Genomic DNA, 17,782 nt, shown 5'->3' on the forward strand with positions numbered 1-17,782 from the left:
TTAATTCAAGGAAATCTTTCTTTAAGCAAACTAAGAAATCTGCCAGTGGTGTGAGCAAAATATCTTATTTTCAGATTGAAGTAGGATTATTTTGCTTGCTTTAAGGAAAAACTCACTTACATTTGAATGATTTCTTGAAACAAAAACAATAACTTTTCACTTTTCTTGCTGATTTGTAGATATTTAGACTAAAAACAAGACAAAAACGAGGAAGAAAGGCATATACCTGCAATGTAAAAGTCTTCACAAATTAAATGTTGATGTAACATTCATTTTATTGCTTCTCACGTATCAGAAAATTTAACTTTTACTTGTTATATCGAATGCATAAATCTGGGGAATTAAGCAAAGGAATATCCACCATCACAACAACAGTCTCTAAAAACAAGCACACAGTGAGCAGAATTTCATCTAAACATGACTAAATCAATGTCTGATAGTCAGTCAAACAAATAACAAGTAATCACAGCAATATCTGCACATCCTCAATCCAACAAACGACAACAAAACCAGCCAGAGCAAATCCCCCAGAAGACCAAACCAGCAAACATCATTAATATGAACAAAAGACCAAAGTTTTACCTGTTCAGAAGGATATTTACATCCGTTAGTTCCAAAAACAGCCTGCAAACAACTTTCAAATGGCTTCTCCAGCTGACAAAGGCTAAAGAGCTAATGCTGTAACTAGCAACACTAAATCCTCCAGTCCACTAGAGGGCGCAAACACAAACACTGTTTTTTCTCTCAAGGTAAAATCAATTCAATTCAATTCAATTCAGCTTTATTTGTATAGCGCTTTACAATGTAGATTGTGTCAAAGCAGCTTCACATAAATGGTCATAGTAACTGGAACAGTGTGGTTCAGGTTTTAGTGTTTAAGTTCAGTTCAGTTTAGCTCAGTTCAGTGTGATTTAATCATTACTGAGAGTTCAAACACTGAAGAGCCAATTCATCACAAACTCTGATCTCTCTATTAATTATCATATATTAGGAAACTATACAAAAAAAAAAGATTTTAGTCTCAATAACTATAAAGATAATGATAAAGACGTTGCTGTTAAACAGCAGCAGAGTTCAGACCACTGTATAGCACCAGACCAGCTGTAATGATCAAGAACTATTTCTTTAAACTTAATTTGGGAATAATTCATTGATATTTGCACCTGAAATTGTCTTATTACTTTACCTATATATTTATATAGCAGTTCTTTGATTTAGTTTAATACAGTGCACCTTTTCTGTTATTGTTTCTGTTTTATGCAAATAGAAATATGATACATGATGGAAAACATGTACAGTACATTATTCATATTTGTATTTCATATCAAATACATGACAAATACAGTACAACATATATTTCTAAATATTGCAAGATGACACTTACATAATATATCTATACATACATATTTGAAAAATATATATGTAAACATTTTTACATTTTTTTTTCAATATTTCAAAATATGTCATATATTTGGTCATACATGCAACATTAATTCCTTTTCTTGTCAGCTTAGTCCCTTTATTAATCCGGGGTCGCCACAGCGTAATGAACCGCCAACTTATCCAGCAAGTTTTTACACAGCGGATGCCCATCCAGCTGCAACCCATCTCTGGGAAACATCCACACACACATTCACACACACACACACACACACACTACGGACAATTTAGCCTACCCAATTCACCTGCACTGCACGTGTTTGGACTGTGGGGGAAACCGGAGCATCCGGAGGAAACCCACACCAACACAGGGAGAACATGCAAACTCCACACAGAAACACCAACTGAGCCGAGGCTCGAACCAGCGACCTTCTTGCTGTGAGGCGACAGCACTACCTACTGCGCCACTGCCTCACCATATATGCAACATATATCTGAAAATACTGCATATATATATATATATATATATATATATATATATATATACAGCTGAAGTCAGAATTATTCGCCCCCATTCACAGTATGTCTGATTATATTTTTTCTTCTGGAGAAAGTCTGAATTTGCCACTTTGAGCTATATTTGTTCTCGATAGTCTCCAGAACAAACCATCATTATTCAATAACTTGCCTAATTACCCTAACCTGCCTAATTACCCTAGTGAAGCCTTTACATGTCACTTTAAGCTGTATAGAAGTGTCTTGAAGAATATCTAGTCTAATATTATTTACTGTCATCATGACAAAGAGAAAATAAATCAGTTATTAGAGATGAGTTATTAACACTAGCATGATTAGAAATGTGTTGAAGAAATCTGCTCTCTGATAAACAGAAAAATGGGGGAAAAATAAACAAGGGGGCGAATAATTCTCACCTTAACTGTGTGTGTATATATATATATATATTATATTGCCATTATTATAATATTTCTAAATGTATGTTGCCTATATAATGAAATATATATGCACATATATCCAAAAATGAGCTTGTCACGTGTCATATATGTAATTTGCATGTATTTCCCTGTATCAGATTTCTATTAGAGTATACAATTTGCAAAAAAAAAACAGTTTTGAAACAGCAGTTTACTTGACTAAAGCGATTTCAGAAGCGTTTCGAGACCTGGCGAATCTGTGTTTGACTGACGGGGAAAAAAAACCCTGAATAATCTCATGTAGCTTGGTGGGCCGTGCGTGTGCAATAGCTCGAGTTCAAATCCTGATGAATACAAATATTCTGAAATTATGACTTTATGTATTTTATTAATGTTAATATTTTATGACCAAATCAAGACATTTGTATTCATAAAGTGTTCATTTGGATGGAGGGGTGTAGCGGACACTTTAAAAGTGGAGGGGGAAAAGCTGAATGAGATTCAAAATTTGACATTAATTTTATTATTAATCACCTGTTTCTAAATGGTCTGTCTCTAAAAGTGAGGGGGACGAATCTTCCCGTCCCCCACCGGTTGCTTCGCCCCTGTTCTGATGTCAGACCAATGTTAAAACACGTAACAAGAACAGAGCATTTAAAAACTAACATCTACAGCTGCATCACCCTGGATTCAAACCCATTATCTCTGCATGTAACTCTCTCAGCTTCACGAAATCTCTCGAACACTCGACTCTACAACAGCAGGTTTAATACCTTAATTTGCTGTACTGTGTCTTTGCTGAAGCTGTTCCAGAGCAATGCATAAAAATGACCAGTAGAGACGGGTTTTGAAATATTTCGAAGCTTTGAAACATTTGCTTCACCTGTTTGAGTGTTTCACAAAGCCTCGCTTCGCCCAACACCAATGTTTTGTTTCATTGTGTGTGTGTTTGTGTGTAGTTTCTGCAGACTCTGTCTCAGTGGTGCAGTCAGACTCAGTGTCTCGTTCTTCAGAACCTTAAACCACGAGCTCGAGCCAAGAAAGAAAGCAAAGACGAGTACATCCGAAGCACCAGGTAGAGCATATTTAGTTTGATCACGCTGAAAAAAAAAACCGCTTCTGTTTGAGGAACGAGTGTTTAATGAGCTGCCTGTCTTGTGTCTTTGATGAGGGGCGGACTGGAGGCGGGACTGGAGGCGGTGCTAAAGGCAGCAGGGCGGAGTCTGGTGGTTTTGAGCATCTCTAATTGCTCGAATATTTTGACGGACAGGTGTTTGTGGCTCGTCAGCTGTCACTGCCGCTCACTGCAGTCGCTCACATACAGGTGACAGAAACACATATACAATACACACATCGCAGATATTTAAACTTTAGATATTATTCGGAAAATACTGTACGAGTTCTGTTTTACAGATAAAAGAATTACAGTTATTACATTACAAACGTAGCTACAACACAATGAGTCACAAACAATTACATTTAATAATGAAAATCGTATGCAAAAGCTGAGTAAAACATCCATAGTGTAACTTCTTTCATGCGCTTATTGATACTCTTTAATAATTTTATTAAGCTCTTTAATAAATGTTATTATGATGTGTGTTATTTCTGTGGTGTGTTTGTAATGGTTTTGATTGTTTCAGGAGTGCGTCAGATCCAGTGGGTCAGGAGGTGATCTGGGCTCTGGGCGCAGGATGTCGAGACATCACTGCGCTACGAATCGCTCCCATACAGCCGTGGTCAGAATTTATAACATATATATTTATTTCAATGTAGATAAAAAACAATATTGTCTCATTTCCAGATGAGCAGTTGCAGTGCAGTCGAGCAAAAATTCTACAAATAAACCAATGCAATCTAACGCAACGCAATCTCTACAAATAAACCAACGCAATCTAACGCAACGCAATCTCTACAAATAAACCAACGCAATCTAACGCAACGCAATCTCTACAAATAAACCAACGCAATCTAACGCAACGCAATCTCTACACATAAACCAACGCAATCTAACGCAACGCAATTTCTACAAATAAACCAATGCAATCTAACGCAACGCAATCTCTACAAATAAACCAACGCAATCTAACGCAACGCAATCTCTACAAATAAACCAATGCAATCTAACGCAACGCAATCTCTACAAATAAACCAACGCAATCTAACGCAACGCAATCTCTACAAATAAACCAATGCAATCTAACGCAACGCAATTTCTACAAATAAACCAATGCAATCTAACGCAACGCAATCTCTACAAATAAACCAATGCAATCTAACGCAACGCAATCTCTACAAATAAACCAACGCAATCTAACGCAACGTAATATCTACAAATAAAACAATGCAATCTAACGCAACGCAATCTCTACAAACAAACCAACGCAATCTAACGCAACGCAATCTCTACAAATAAACCAACGCAATCTAACGCAACGCAATCTCTACACATAAACCAACGCAATCTAACGCAACGCAATTTCTACAAATAAACCAATGCAATCTAACGCAACGCAATCTCTACAAATAAACCAACGCAATCTAACGCAACGCAATCTCTACAAATAAACCAATGCAATCTAACGCAACGCAATCTCTACAAATAAACCAACGCAATCTAACGCAACACAATCTCTACAAATAAACCAATGCAATCTAACGCAACGCAATTTCTACAAATAAACCAATGCAATCTAACGCAACGCAATCTCTACAAATAAACCAATGCAATCTAACGCAACGCAATCTCTACAAATAAACCAATGCAATCTAACGCAACGCAATCTCTACAAATAAACCAACGCAATCTAACGCAACGCAATCTCTACAAATAAACCAACGCAATCTAACGCAACGCAATCTCTACAAATAAACCAACGCAATCTAACGCAACGCAATCTCTACAAATAAACCAACGCAATCTAACGCAACGCAATTTCTACAAATAAACCAATGCAATCTAACGCAACGCAATCTCTACAAATAAACCAACGCAATCTAACGCAACGTAATATCTACAAATAAAACAATGCAATCTAACGCAACGCAATCTCTACAAATAAACCAACGCAATCTAACACAACGCAATCTCTACAAATAAACCAACACAATCTAACGCAACGCAATCTCTACAAAAAAACCAACGCAATCTAACGCAACGCAATCTCTACAAATAAACCAACGCAATCTAACGCAACGCAATCTCTACAAATAAACCAACGCAATCTAACGCAACGCAATCTCTACAAATAAACCAACGCAATCTAACGCAACGTAATATCTACAAATAAAACAATGCAATCTAACGCAACGCAATCTCTACAAACAAACCAACGCAACCTAACGCAACGCAATCTCTGCAAATAAACCAACGCAACCTAACAGCAATTCGTAACTTTTTGATTTAGTGGCTAATTATATTGTTTGATTTGTATAAAATCTTTTACTTTTAAAATTAACTTGTACAATCTCCTTCATACATTTTACTATCATTTTCTAATCCTCCAATGAGTGGTAGGTTCAGCTGGATCTCGCGATAAAACGTAACCATTTTATGCATTGCAGAAAAGTTACTAATTCGTACACAAATTCACGCAATTTTGTTCTTTTAAAAAAAAAGTAAGATTTTAAAAAGGAGGCGTGGCCCCAAACCACACCCATAAACCCTCCCCTTGTTGGAGGATATGAAAATTATAGTAAAATGTTTGAAAGCAATCGTACGAACTAGTAAAAAATTCTTGTAAATAATTTTTTTGTGCGAACGCACATTGTTATTCTTTAGACTAATAACTAATCAGCCCATATACAGCCGTGTCAGAATATAATCGAACATATATTTATTTAAATGTAGATAAAAACTCTATTGGCAGAACAAAAAAACTTGTTTTGGTAATCTTCAGTCTGGATTGGATTGGCTCCTTCTAAGATGATGTCAGTTCTCCACCCACAATATTCTTAGCCCCACCCGTCTTACCTTTAGTTTTCTGTTGATGCGCAAAATAAAGCCCCACCCCCTACTCTATATTCATTTCCAGTTAAAAGTACATCAACATACTAAATAAATGATTACTTTATGAGCTGCCCGAAATCCTCGTCATTCTAGCAAAAAGCTTTTTTTGCAATATATGAGTATTTTTGCTAATTTTTAGTTAGCGCAAATTTTAAATGATCAAAATATGTTGGGATGTTTCAATTAGGCGTATAGTCAACTTTACTTTGTACAGTTTGAGGGGTAATCGAAGCATGTCTACTGTCACATGACCACTGAAGCCCTGCCTCTGTTCTGTCCAGCCTGCAGCCCAGTCGCTTCAGTAACCGATGCTTGCAGCTGATTGGCCGCTGCTGGCCGAATCTGTGCCGGGTGGGTGTGGGCGGAGCCGGCTGTGGTGTGCAGGGATTGGCTTCTCTGGGTGAGTGACAGGAGTGGTTTGTGAGTTTGTGTTTAATGTTGTGTAGTTAGATTCGCTTGCTAGCCAAGGTAAATTTCAGTTTAGATGGCACTAATCCTGGGATTTAGTACTATGAAGTTATCTAAGCTTTAATCAATCTTTGTTGCCATGGTATTTTGAAAATCTGATAATCTGCTACAGTTCAGGTTATGTTCAGATTATGTTGTAGATATGTTCTGTTTTTGTTCAGATTATGCTCATGTTATGTTCTGGTTATGTTCAGATTACATTCAGTATATGTTCAGATTATGTCCTGGTTATATTCAGTTTATGTTCAGTTTATGTTCAGATAATGTTCAAGCTATGTTCAGATTGTGTTCTGGCTATGTTTAGGCTATGTTTAGTTTACGTTCAGGCTATGTTCAGTTTAGATTCTGGGTATATTCAGGTTATGTTCTGGTTAAATTCAGATTATGATGTATTTATGTTCAGTTTATGTTCTTGTTATGTCAAGATTATATTCAGGCTATGTTCGGCTTATGTTCTGATTATTTTCAGATTATGTTCAGGCTATGTTCGGTTCATGTTCAGGCTATGTTCAGTTTATGTTCTGGTTATATTTAGATTATGTTCTGGTTATATTCAGATTATGTTTTGGCTATGTTCAGTTTATGTTTAGGCTATGTTCAGTTTAGGTTCTGGTTATATTTAGGTTATGTTCTGGTTAAATTCAGATTATGTTGTAGTTATAGTCAGTTTATGTTCTGGTTATGTTAAGATTATATTCGGGCTATGTTCGGCTTAAGTTCTGATAATATTCAGATTATATTCAGGCTATGTTTAGGTGATGTTCTGGTTATATTCAGATTATGTTTTGGCTATGTTCGGTTTATGTTTAGGCTATGTTCAGTTTATGTAAGGCTATGTTCAGGTTATGTTCTGACTGTATTTAGATTATGTTCAGTTTACATTCAGACTATGTTCAATTTAGGTTTTGGTTATATTTAGATTATGTTTAGGCTATGTTTCGTTTATGTACAGGCTATGTTCAGCATATGTGCTGGTTATATTCAGATTATGTTCTGACTTTGTTCAGTTTATGTTTAGGCTATGTTCAGTTTAGGTTCTTGTTATAGTGAGATTATGTTCTGGTTGAATTCAAAATATGTTACAATTATGTAAGGCTATCTTTATCTCATGTTCTGGTTATACACAGATTATGTTTAGGCTATGTTCATTTTATGTAAGGCTATGTTCAGATTATGCTCAGGTTATGTTTAGTTTATGTTTTAGTTATATTTAGATGATGTTTGGTTGTATTTAGATTGTTCAGGCTATGTTCAGTTTATGTTCTAGTTATGTTCAGACTATCTTTTAGTTATATTTAGATTATGTTCTGGTTAAATTTAGATTTTGTTGTAGTTACGTTGAGATTATGTTCATGTTATGTTATAATGATAAAATATTTAGTTAGTTCCTGAACATAACAAGAACATAACCTGAACATAAAGAAAATAATATTAATAAGAACATAATTTGAACATAACCAGAACTTAACTAGAACATAACCTGTTCATAATCTGATCATGATCTGAACATAATCTGAACATAACCAGAACAAAACTGCACTTATTTGGTTTGTAAACCAACATTGTAATTCTGAGTTTGTTAAGCCAGCATCTTGATACAGGCCGCTGGTTCTCCAACACACATGAATGAGTTTGCGAGTGTCTACTTAATGTGTTGTTCTTGTGTGTGCAGTAAGGAACTGTGTGAATCTGTGTGTGCTGGAGCTCCATCATATGAATGAACTGAACCAGGAGGCGGCGCTAGAGATCTGCAGAGACGGCCTTCAGCAGCTACACACACTGGCATTCATCTGCACACCCGTCACCGCTAAAGCTATCCTGCACTTCACAAGTGAGAGACACACAACCCTGCAGCATACACTAATGATCGGTCGAGTTAAAACACTGAAGGAGACTTCCGTTAATAATCATTTAACATTAGTTTTTATATTAGCATGTGCCTTATGATTGGTCACTTCTGTTTTGCATGTATTTATTCATCTACAATGCAGAGACATCATTTAGTGCGTTCTCTCTCTTTTTCTGTGTGTGTGTGTGAGGTGTGTGTCCGAGTCTGAAGTGTGTGGTGGTTCAGTTGTCTATAGCGGATTACTTTGAGGATGCTGAAAATGAAGAGGCCAAGAGATTATTTGAGGAGATCGTCAACAATCTACAGGTCAAACACTGCTGGAGTTCAGATCATTTAGTTGCTTAAGTGTTAAAAGAGTGTAATGAATATTGAATGTGTGTGTGTGTGTGTGTGTGTGTGTGTGTGTGTGTGTGTGTGTGTGTGTGTGTGTGTGTGTGTGTGTGTGTGTGTGTGTTTGTACTCCTGCAGGCGTTGAGAAAGAGACCCGGCCTGTGTGACGTCCTTCAGATCAAAGTGGACAAACCCTGAAAATACACGTTACTGTGACAATCTGATGCACACACACACACACACATGCACAAACAAACACACACACAAACACACATGTACAATTTCACAAAAACACACACAAACTCACAGATGCACACACATATATGCACACACACACACACACACACACACACACACACAATCATCTTCAGACACAAATGCTCACACACACACACACATGCGCAAACACAAATACAAGTGCACAGGTGCACACACACACATAAAAGTGCACACGCGTATGCATGCACACACACACAAACATATGCAAAAACACTGACACTCATGCACAAACAAACACACATGTGCAAACACACACATGAACATACGCATGCATGCACAAACACATGCACGCATACACACACGGACAAACACACAAACACACACTCTGGCACACACACACACATGCACAAATATACACACATGCACAAATGTTAAACACACAGGCACAAACACACACACACACACACACACACAAATGAACAAACACACTCACACACACAAACACAGACACACACAAATGCACACACACACACACACAGAAACACACAAATCACAAACATACTCACACACACACACACACACAAAATGCACAAACACACTCACACACACACACAAATGCACAAACACACTCACACACACACACACACACACACGCACACAGAAACACACAAATGCACAAACATACTCACACACACACACACACACACACACACACACACACACACACACACAAAGGCACAAACACACTCACACACACAAATGCACAAACACACCCACATACACACTAAGGCACAAACACACACACACACACACACACACACAAATGCACAAACATACTCACACACACACACACACACACACACACACACACACACACACATACATACACACACAAACACACACATACAAATGCACAAACATACTCACACACACACACACACACACACACACACACACACACACACACACACACACACACACAAAGGCACAAACACACACACACACACACACAGACACACACACACAAATGCACAAGAGCACATTATTATGTAAATTCATTCATTTAAACATAAGTAAAGCCAAACACACACACACACACACACACACAAAGGCACAAACACACTCACACACACAAATGCACAAACATACTCAAACACACACACACACACACACACACACACACACAAATGCACAAACACACTCACACAAATGCACAAACACACTCACACACATACACACACACACGCACACAGAAACACACAAATGCACAAACATACTCACACACACACACACACACACACACACAAAGGCAAAAACACACTCACACACACAAATGCACAAACACACCCACATACACACTAAGGCACAAACATACTCACACACACACACACACACACACACAAATGCACAAACATACTCACACACACACACACACACACACACAAACACACACATACAAATGCACAAACATACTCACACACACACACACACACACACACACAAAGGCACAAACACACACACACACAAATGCACAAACATACTCACACACACAGACACAGACACACACACACACAGACACACACACACACAAATGCACAAACATACTTACACACACACACACACACACACACACACACACACACACACACACACACACACACACACACACACACAAACACACACATACAAATGCACAAACATACACACACACACACACACACACACACAAACACACACAAAGGCACAAACACACACACACACAAATGCACAAACATACTCACACACACAGACACAGACACACACACACACAGACACACACACACGCAAATGCACAAGAGCACATTATTATGTAAATTCATTCATTTAAACATAAGTAAAGCCAAACACACACACACACACACACACACACACACACACACACACACACACACACACACACGCTGCACTTTTTGAGAGGTTTGGGTTTTGACAGAGGCACACTTCTCCCACAAACAAACACTCAGGACAGCTTACTTTAACACTACAGTGGCTTTAGGAACAGAACACAATATAGTGTGTGTAGAGCTCTTAGCTGTAGTGGTGTTGTGGCAATAACTAGCAGTAAACTACTGAATCACGTACTGTTCAAACACATGTAAACACACACACACACACACACACACACACAACCGTCTTCCATCGGGTGTCTTCAACAAACTCAAAGATCAGGAATCTGGACTGATTCTGTGTGTGTGTGGAGTGTGTGAACATATCATTAGTGCTACATTCAGACTGTTTATATTTTAACCTCAGCACACATGTGGCTCAATCTATGAGGTGAACTAAAACAAAGCCCTTGCTTATTATTAGCAGCGTCACCAAGATTATAATATCCCACATGAAAAATACTGCAGAAATTCAAAGTACAAACAGCAGAATCACCACAACAGATCCATTACTATAGCTGTTGTGTTATCATAGCACCTGCAGAATCTTCACAACATTACTATAGTTGATGTGTTACCATAGCAATTGTAGAATCACCACAACAGATCAATTACTATAGTCGTTCTGTTACCATAGCAACTGCAGAATCACCACAACATTACTTTAGTTGTTGTGTTACCATAGCAACTGCAGAATCACCACAACAGATTAATTACTGAAGTCGTGTTACCATAGCAACTGTAGAATCACCACAACAGATCAATTTGAGTATTTACATAAATCTCTACAGTATTGTTCATGTGGGAATCTTTGCTCATTAATATAGCAGTAATGAATTGAAAATCTTGCACATTCACAGAAAAAAAGCTTATTTTCTAAACATGTTCAAAATAAAATGGCGTAAGAGAATAGTTCCAGTCTTTCAAGTGAAATTTCACTTCATTCGACCTTTTCCAACAAAAAGGGCCCTATAAAACTCAGCAGATGGAGAGTCATCAGAGTTTGCGGATTAACTTTATTGTGGACCAAAGCTACTTTATTTTGCAAATGATAATCTTCAAAAAATTATTTTAGACAATCCGAATTATGTCTGAGCAAATAAACTGCCACATTAATATATGAACAAGATGTTTTTCATCTTTAAAATCTTCAGAGCACATCAGTGGACTCACTGTGGTATTTACATGTCTTCCTTTTTCTATGGCACAAAAAAGATCAACAAAATCTCGCACTTTTCATCTTCTACTCTTGATTTTTATGTCACTTTAAACGTTTAAAAAAAGAGAGTTATGCCATATATGAATAATGTGTCTGAAATAAATTGTGTTTGTTTTTACGAAGCACATGAGCATTATGAGCTTTATTAATACTCGATGTGTTCATATTTGTTTGCTCATTATTGAAGAGTTGGTCTCACTTTACAGTAATGTATATTTAATAATAACCATTAATAAAAACCAAAAAGAGAGTTTAATCTAACAATAAATGAGTGTATTTTCATTATCAAAGATGATCAATTACTGTCATTGATGTACTGTTCATTGTTTACTTGTGTTAGTAAGTACATGAACTAAAGGGACCTTCATTGTAAAGCGTGACTGAAGTGTCTACATGCAGCTAGTCCTCTGTGTAGTGCTAGTAAAGTGAGTTTAGCACTAAATAAACAAAGGTTGAGATGCTTATTTTGACATATCTGTGTAACTATTACCTCTTTTAACAACAAACATGTATGGTGCATTTTCATGGATGATGTACTTTGTCTAAAAAAGTAGAAGTGCAAAATAAAAATATACAGTACCTGAGTGTTGCCTTTTAATGTATTTTCATTCGGAAACTGCTAGTAAATTCACACAATTAATTGCTTTTTTTTTATTTAAACATGACAATTTAAAACATAAACACTAAAATAGTATGTCACTGAAATCTCTCATGCTCTATAAAATGCTGGGTTGTTTTAACCCAATGTCGGGTCAAATAATGAACAGACAAAATGTCATTTAAATTTACTGATAAAACGTAATTTAAAATTTTGATTTTTCATATTTGACTTAACTTTGTTTTAATATGAAAATACTTTTATTTACAACCAATTTAGCAAAGCTTTATTTTTATATTTGATTGTAATTTTAAGTTCAGACGGTCTAAAACTAATATAGTCTGCTGCCCTCTGGTGGACAAAACGAAATTAAATGAATTAAAAGTGCTCTTACTCGCTTTGAAGCAATCCTGCAGTGTATTTGTTTGTGTCTGTATGTGAGTGTAAAAATATCCTGCTGTCGTGTTATAAAAATAGACAAATCAAACATGACATTTTCCTCTGTGTATGACCCACTTTTACAGTCCGTCAGTCGGCATTAAAGGGACAGTTCACCTCAAAATGAAAATGTACTCATTATTTACTCTCCCTCAAGGGGTTACAGACCTCTATGCGTTTCGTTCTTCTGTTAAACAAAAAAGAAGATACTGTGAAGTATGCTGAAAATTACTATAGTTGTTGTGTTACCATAACATTTGTAGAATCACCACAACAGAATAATTACTATCGTTGTTGTGTTACCATAGCAACTGCAGAATCACCACAACAGATTAATTACTTTCGTTGTGTTAACATAGCAGATTAATTACTATAGTTGTTGCGTTACCATAGCAACTGTACAATTAATTCAACAGATTAATTACTATCGTTGTTGTTACCATAGCAACTGGAGAATTCTCACAACAGATTAATTACTATCGTTGTGTTACCATAGCGACTGCAGAATCACCACAACAGATTGATTACTATCGTTGTCTTTGTACCATAGCAACCGCAGAATCACCACAACAGATTAATTATTATAGTTGTTGCATTACCATAGCAACTGTAGAATCTCCTCAAAAGATTAATTTGTATAGTTTTTGTTACCATAGCAACTGCAGAATCACCACAACATATTAATTATTATAGTTATTGCATTACCATAGCAACTGCAGAATCTCCAAAACAGATTAATTACTATCGTTGTGTTACCATAGCAACTGTAGAATCTCCAAAACAGATTAATTATTATAGTTGTTGCATTACCATAGCAACTGTAGAATCTCCACAACAGATTAATTACTATCGTTGTGTTACCATAGCAACTGCAGAATCACCACAACAGATTAATTACTATCGTTGTGTTACCATAGCAACTGCAGAATCACCACAACAGATTAATTATTACTATAGCTGTTGTATTACTATAGCAACTATAAAATCACCTCAACAGATTAATTTAAGTACTTTACTATAGTGTGGTTTAAAAACACTAAAGTATTTACTATAAATTACTGTGGTGTTTTTTCACGTTATCTCTGCTCATTATCATAAAGATATTTCTAAATGTTCTCTGTTAAACACAAAAAGAAGATATTTTGAAGTATGCTGAAAATCTGTAGCATTGCCTTTCATACTATGTGTTTTTTCTATTGCAGTTCATATAAAGTTTTTTATCTTATTTCTTGTCCACGTAACTACAAATGCTTAAATCAAGAAGCTTTTCCTCAGTCAAGCAAAACATGTTTTAGAAATAATGAGTCAAAATTTAATGAGTTTTTCATTAAAACAAGTAAAATAATGACGTTTTTCCTCTCGGTTGAAGATTATTTTGATTTCCACATGGTACTAGAAACAAGACGAAAACATTTTTGCTGTAAATCAATATTACATAATGATGACCTTATAAATCTACTTTGAGCTTATATATATTTTTGTGTGTTTATGCAATAGCTTAATTCATATAAACTCATTCACCTTTTGCTTGTTTATTATTATTATCGCTGTTGTCATTTGCCATTTTGTTATTATTTTGTAAGACCTATAACGGGTTCATCTCCCTTCTATAAGTTTTAAAACTGATTTAACGATTTAAAAAGTGTACTCGATCAGTCACTCTTTTGAGTTTATTTTCGTTGTATTATTGTCGCTGTTGTCATTTAGTCTTTTTCCTCTATCTTATTATCACTCTTGTAGGAGATGTAACGACGTTTGACCTTCCTGTTCTTGAAGCAAAGTTTTGGCAAAAAAATACGCTCGTGAACGCGCGCGCGCACACAGAGGTGAAAAAACTGCGCGCTCCCGACTACTGCCCGGTTACAGCGTGGCGCGCGCCTAAAAACCGCACTCGTGTAGGGGCGGATCGGGTTTTTTTTTTTGACACAAGCAGCCTCCGTGGAATTACGATTTGTCCAGGATCGGTGCAGAATTTAAGTGTCCTTCATCTCCTCCAGCAGATCCATCTTGAAAATCTGCAGTTTGTACGCGAGGTTTGACGCGCGGAGTGAACGCCGGGTGCTGCGCTGCTTTTGTGTGGATGTAAATGATGCTGCGTGCCCGGTAAACGCGGCGTGTCCGTACGCGCCGATGACAATAGACGAACGCGCACGGTAAAGAAGAGAAGCGAACGGGAAGAACAGTGATCATGTCTCTGAGCAGGAGCATCGAGCTCGAGCACTTTGACGAACGAGACCGGCACCGCTCGAAGCGTGCGGCGGGCGCGGGCGGTGCGGGCGGCGCAGGCTCCCAGCAGGGCTCCCGGGCGAGCAGTCTGGTGCCCAGCCCCGCACACAGCGCCAACTGCAGCTTCTACCGCACCCGCACGCTCCAGGCGCTCAGCTCCGAGAAGAGGGCCAAGAAGGTTCGGTTCTACCGGAATGGAGACCGCTATTTCAAGGGTCTGGTGTACGCGGTGTCCAGCGACCGCTTCAGGTCTATGGACGCACTGCTGGCCGAGCTGACGCGCGCGCTCGCCGACAACCTGCACCTGCCGCAAGGTGTGCGCAACATCTACACCGCGGACGGCGCCAAGAAGATCAGCAGTCTGGAGGAGCTCGCCGAAGGTCAGACCACTGCACTTACAGTTACTAATACAGTATTATAATGAGACAGCACTGTAAGATGATGTATAGGCTATCTAGGTGTCTTACAAAAGTTAGTGAGTGATACAGAACGTGCATTCATCCATTCATATTCCTTCGGTTTAGTCGCTGATTTATCAGGGGTCGCCACAGCGGAATGAACCGCCATCAGAACGTACTTAAAAAAATGAAATAAAACGGATGCCTTGTGTAGCATATGGAACTTCCCAAGAATAATGATGGACTTTAAAGCATTATCGAGTGTCAGTTTTACAGTTCAATAACTAATAACGTATTCATCTGAGTTAATTATTTTGAGAAATGAATGTAAAGTCAGACTCCGTCAGTGCTGCGGCGATCAGCGGACAGACTCTCAGAAACAAAGGTACAAAAGCTGTCAATGGGCGGTACCTTTACAAAAGACACACTGCTGGAGCTAAACGGTTCATATTAAAACATTAAAGGTATGTTAGCAGCTAAAGCACAGACGTGTGATTCTTGAAATGTGTAGGTGTTACAGACAGTGAGTGACTGACCGCTTTTGTGCCGTTATTTCTAAGAGTGTTGAGCGGTTGGAGCAGGAGAGTCAGCTCTAACGGTCAGTTTGGGTTCAAATAAGCACTCTAAAATGCTCAATTGTTTTAAATCAGCCGTTTGGTTCAAACATGGACAAAGCCAACCGTTGAGTTTAAGAGTGTAATTCAAAATGAACTGTCGTTGACTGATTTTTTTTCTGTTACATTTAAATGTTATTTTAAACACAAACGGTTGGGTTTACAAAGTTGCGTTAAAATAACCCAGCGTATTATCAGTGTAATAATTAAAATAATATGCGACATTATTTATTTATATGATAAATGACATTATTTTACAGATTTGTTTTTGCACAGATAGGTTACATTTAAACATATATTATTATTTTTAGGAATTATTAATGTTTCATTAAAGCAGACATTATTTAAAATATACATATACCTGAATAACACACTATAATAATGCAGGGTTATTTCAACCCAAATTGGAAAAATATGATTTATTTGTATGTATAAGTAAATATGTTTTATGTTGGTATATGGGAGATGTTTAAAAGTGTCATTTAATTATTCAATTTAATTATTTCAGTTAAATTAAATTTAACTGAAAAAATGAACTCAATGATTGCCCATTTTTAACCCAACATTGTATTAAAACAACCCAGTATTTGTTAGAATTGACTTTATTTGTTACATACATAAGTCTAGGCTATCACCAACATGTTTCTGTTTTATATACTCCGAAAATGCTGGGTTGTTTTAACCCAATTTGAGCCAATATTAGGTTGAGTTGTTTTCAGCTCATTTTTAATGACACTTCTTTTAAACTCAACTGTTGGCTTTTTCCATATTTGACCAATAGATTGAAACAGCCCATCATTTTTTTAACTTACTTTGTCACATTAGTTATATATATACAGTATATTAATTACATGTGAAGTATCACCAACAGATTTTGTATTACATACTGAAAAATCCTGGGTTGTTTTAACCTATGCAATGTCAGGTGAGTTAATTTTGTCAGTTAAATTTAAATGACCCTGTTAAACCCAACAGTTGGCTTTATCAATATTTGACCCAACATTGGCTTAAAACAACCCAGTATTTTTTACAGTGTACATTTAAAACAATACATTATTTAAATGTAGAGTATTTAAAATAATCTGACATTAGTTTACAGATTTCTGCACAGAGAGATTAAATTTAAACATAATATTGTCATATTTTACCATCCAGGGTTTCTTCTTGTTTTTAAGCC

General features: G+C 36.9%; 4 protein-coding genes across 11 annotated transcripts in view; 2 read left to right on the forward strand and 2 right to left on the reverse strand.

Moving 5' to 3' along the window:
* cyp17a2 (cytochrome P450, family 17, subfamily A, polypeptide 2) overlaps positions 1-712 on the reverse strand; it is a 38,260-nt gene extending 37,548 nt beyond the window's left edge. For all 3 annotated transcript variants that reach the window (XM_087306248.1, XM_087306247.1, XM_087306246.1), the window contains exon 1: positions 583-712. The gene's annotated coding sequence lies outside the window, so the exon portion shown is untranslated. The remainder of the gene's footprint in view (positions 1-582) is intronic.
* si:ch73-290k24.5 overlaps positions 1-9,627 on the forward strand; it is a 22,659-nt gene extending 13,032 nt beyond the window's left edge. Inside the window, exons 9-15 of the mRNA XM_087307881.1 lie at positions 3,272-3,387; positions 3,484-3,636; positions 3,956-4,051; positions 6,603-6,721; positions 8,462-8,620; positions 8,829-8,944; positions 9,107-9,627. Coding sequence (XP_087164007.1) covers positions 3,272-3,387; positions 3,484-3,636; positions 3,956-4,051; positions 6,603-6,721; positions 8,462-8,620; positions 8,829-8,944; positions 9,107-9,166 — 819 coding nt within the window. The 3' untranslated portion in view covers positions 9,167-9,627. The remainder of the gene's footprint in view (positions 1-3,271; positions 3,388-3,483; positions 3,637-3,955; positions 4,052-6,602; positions 6,722-8,461; positions 8,621-8,828; positions 8,945-9,106) is intronic.
* The window catches only part of fhip1ab (FHF complex subunit HOOK interacting protein 1Ab), a 445,665-nt gene that overhangs the window by 324,357 nt on the left and 103,526 nt on the right, over positions 1-17,782 (reverse strand). The window lies entirely within an intron of this gene.
* Positions 15,226-17,782, forward strand: part of dclk2b (doublecortin-like kinase 2b) — a 40,331-nt gene continuing 37,774 nt past the window's right edge. For all 6 annotated transcript variants that reach the window (XR_015522582.1, XR_015522583.1, XR_015522584.1 and 3 more), the window contains exon 1: positions 15,226-15,973. Coding sequence is in view for 2 of the 6 variants with exons in the window: in XM_087304991.1 (XP_087161117.1) it covers positions 15,556-15,973 (418 nt within the window). In the remaining 4 variants the exon portion in view is untranslated. The remainder of the gene's footprint in view (positions 15,974-17,782) is intronic.

This window comes from Danio rerio, chromosome 23 (genome assembly GCF_052040795.2).
Source record: "Danio rerio strain M-AB ecotype USA chromosome 23, GRCz13ab, whole genome shotgun sequence".
Lineage (NCBI taxonomy): Eukaryota > Metazoa > Chordata > Actinopteri > Cypriniformes > Danionidae > Danio > Danio rerio.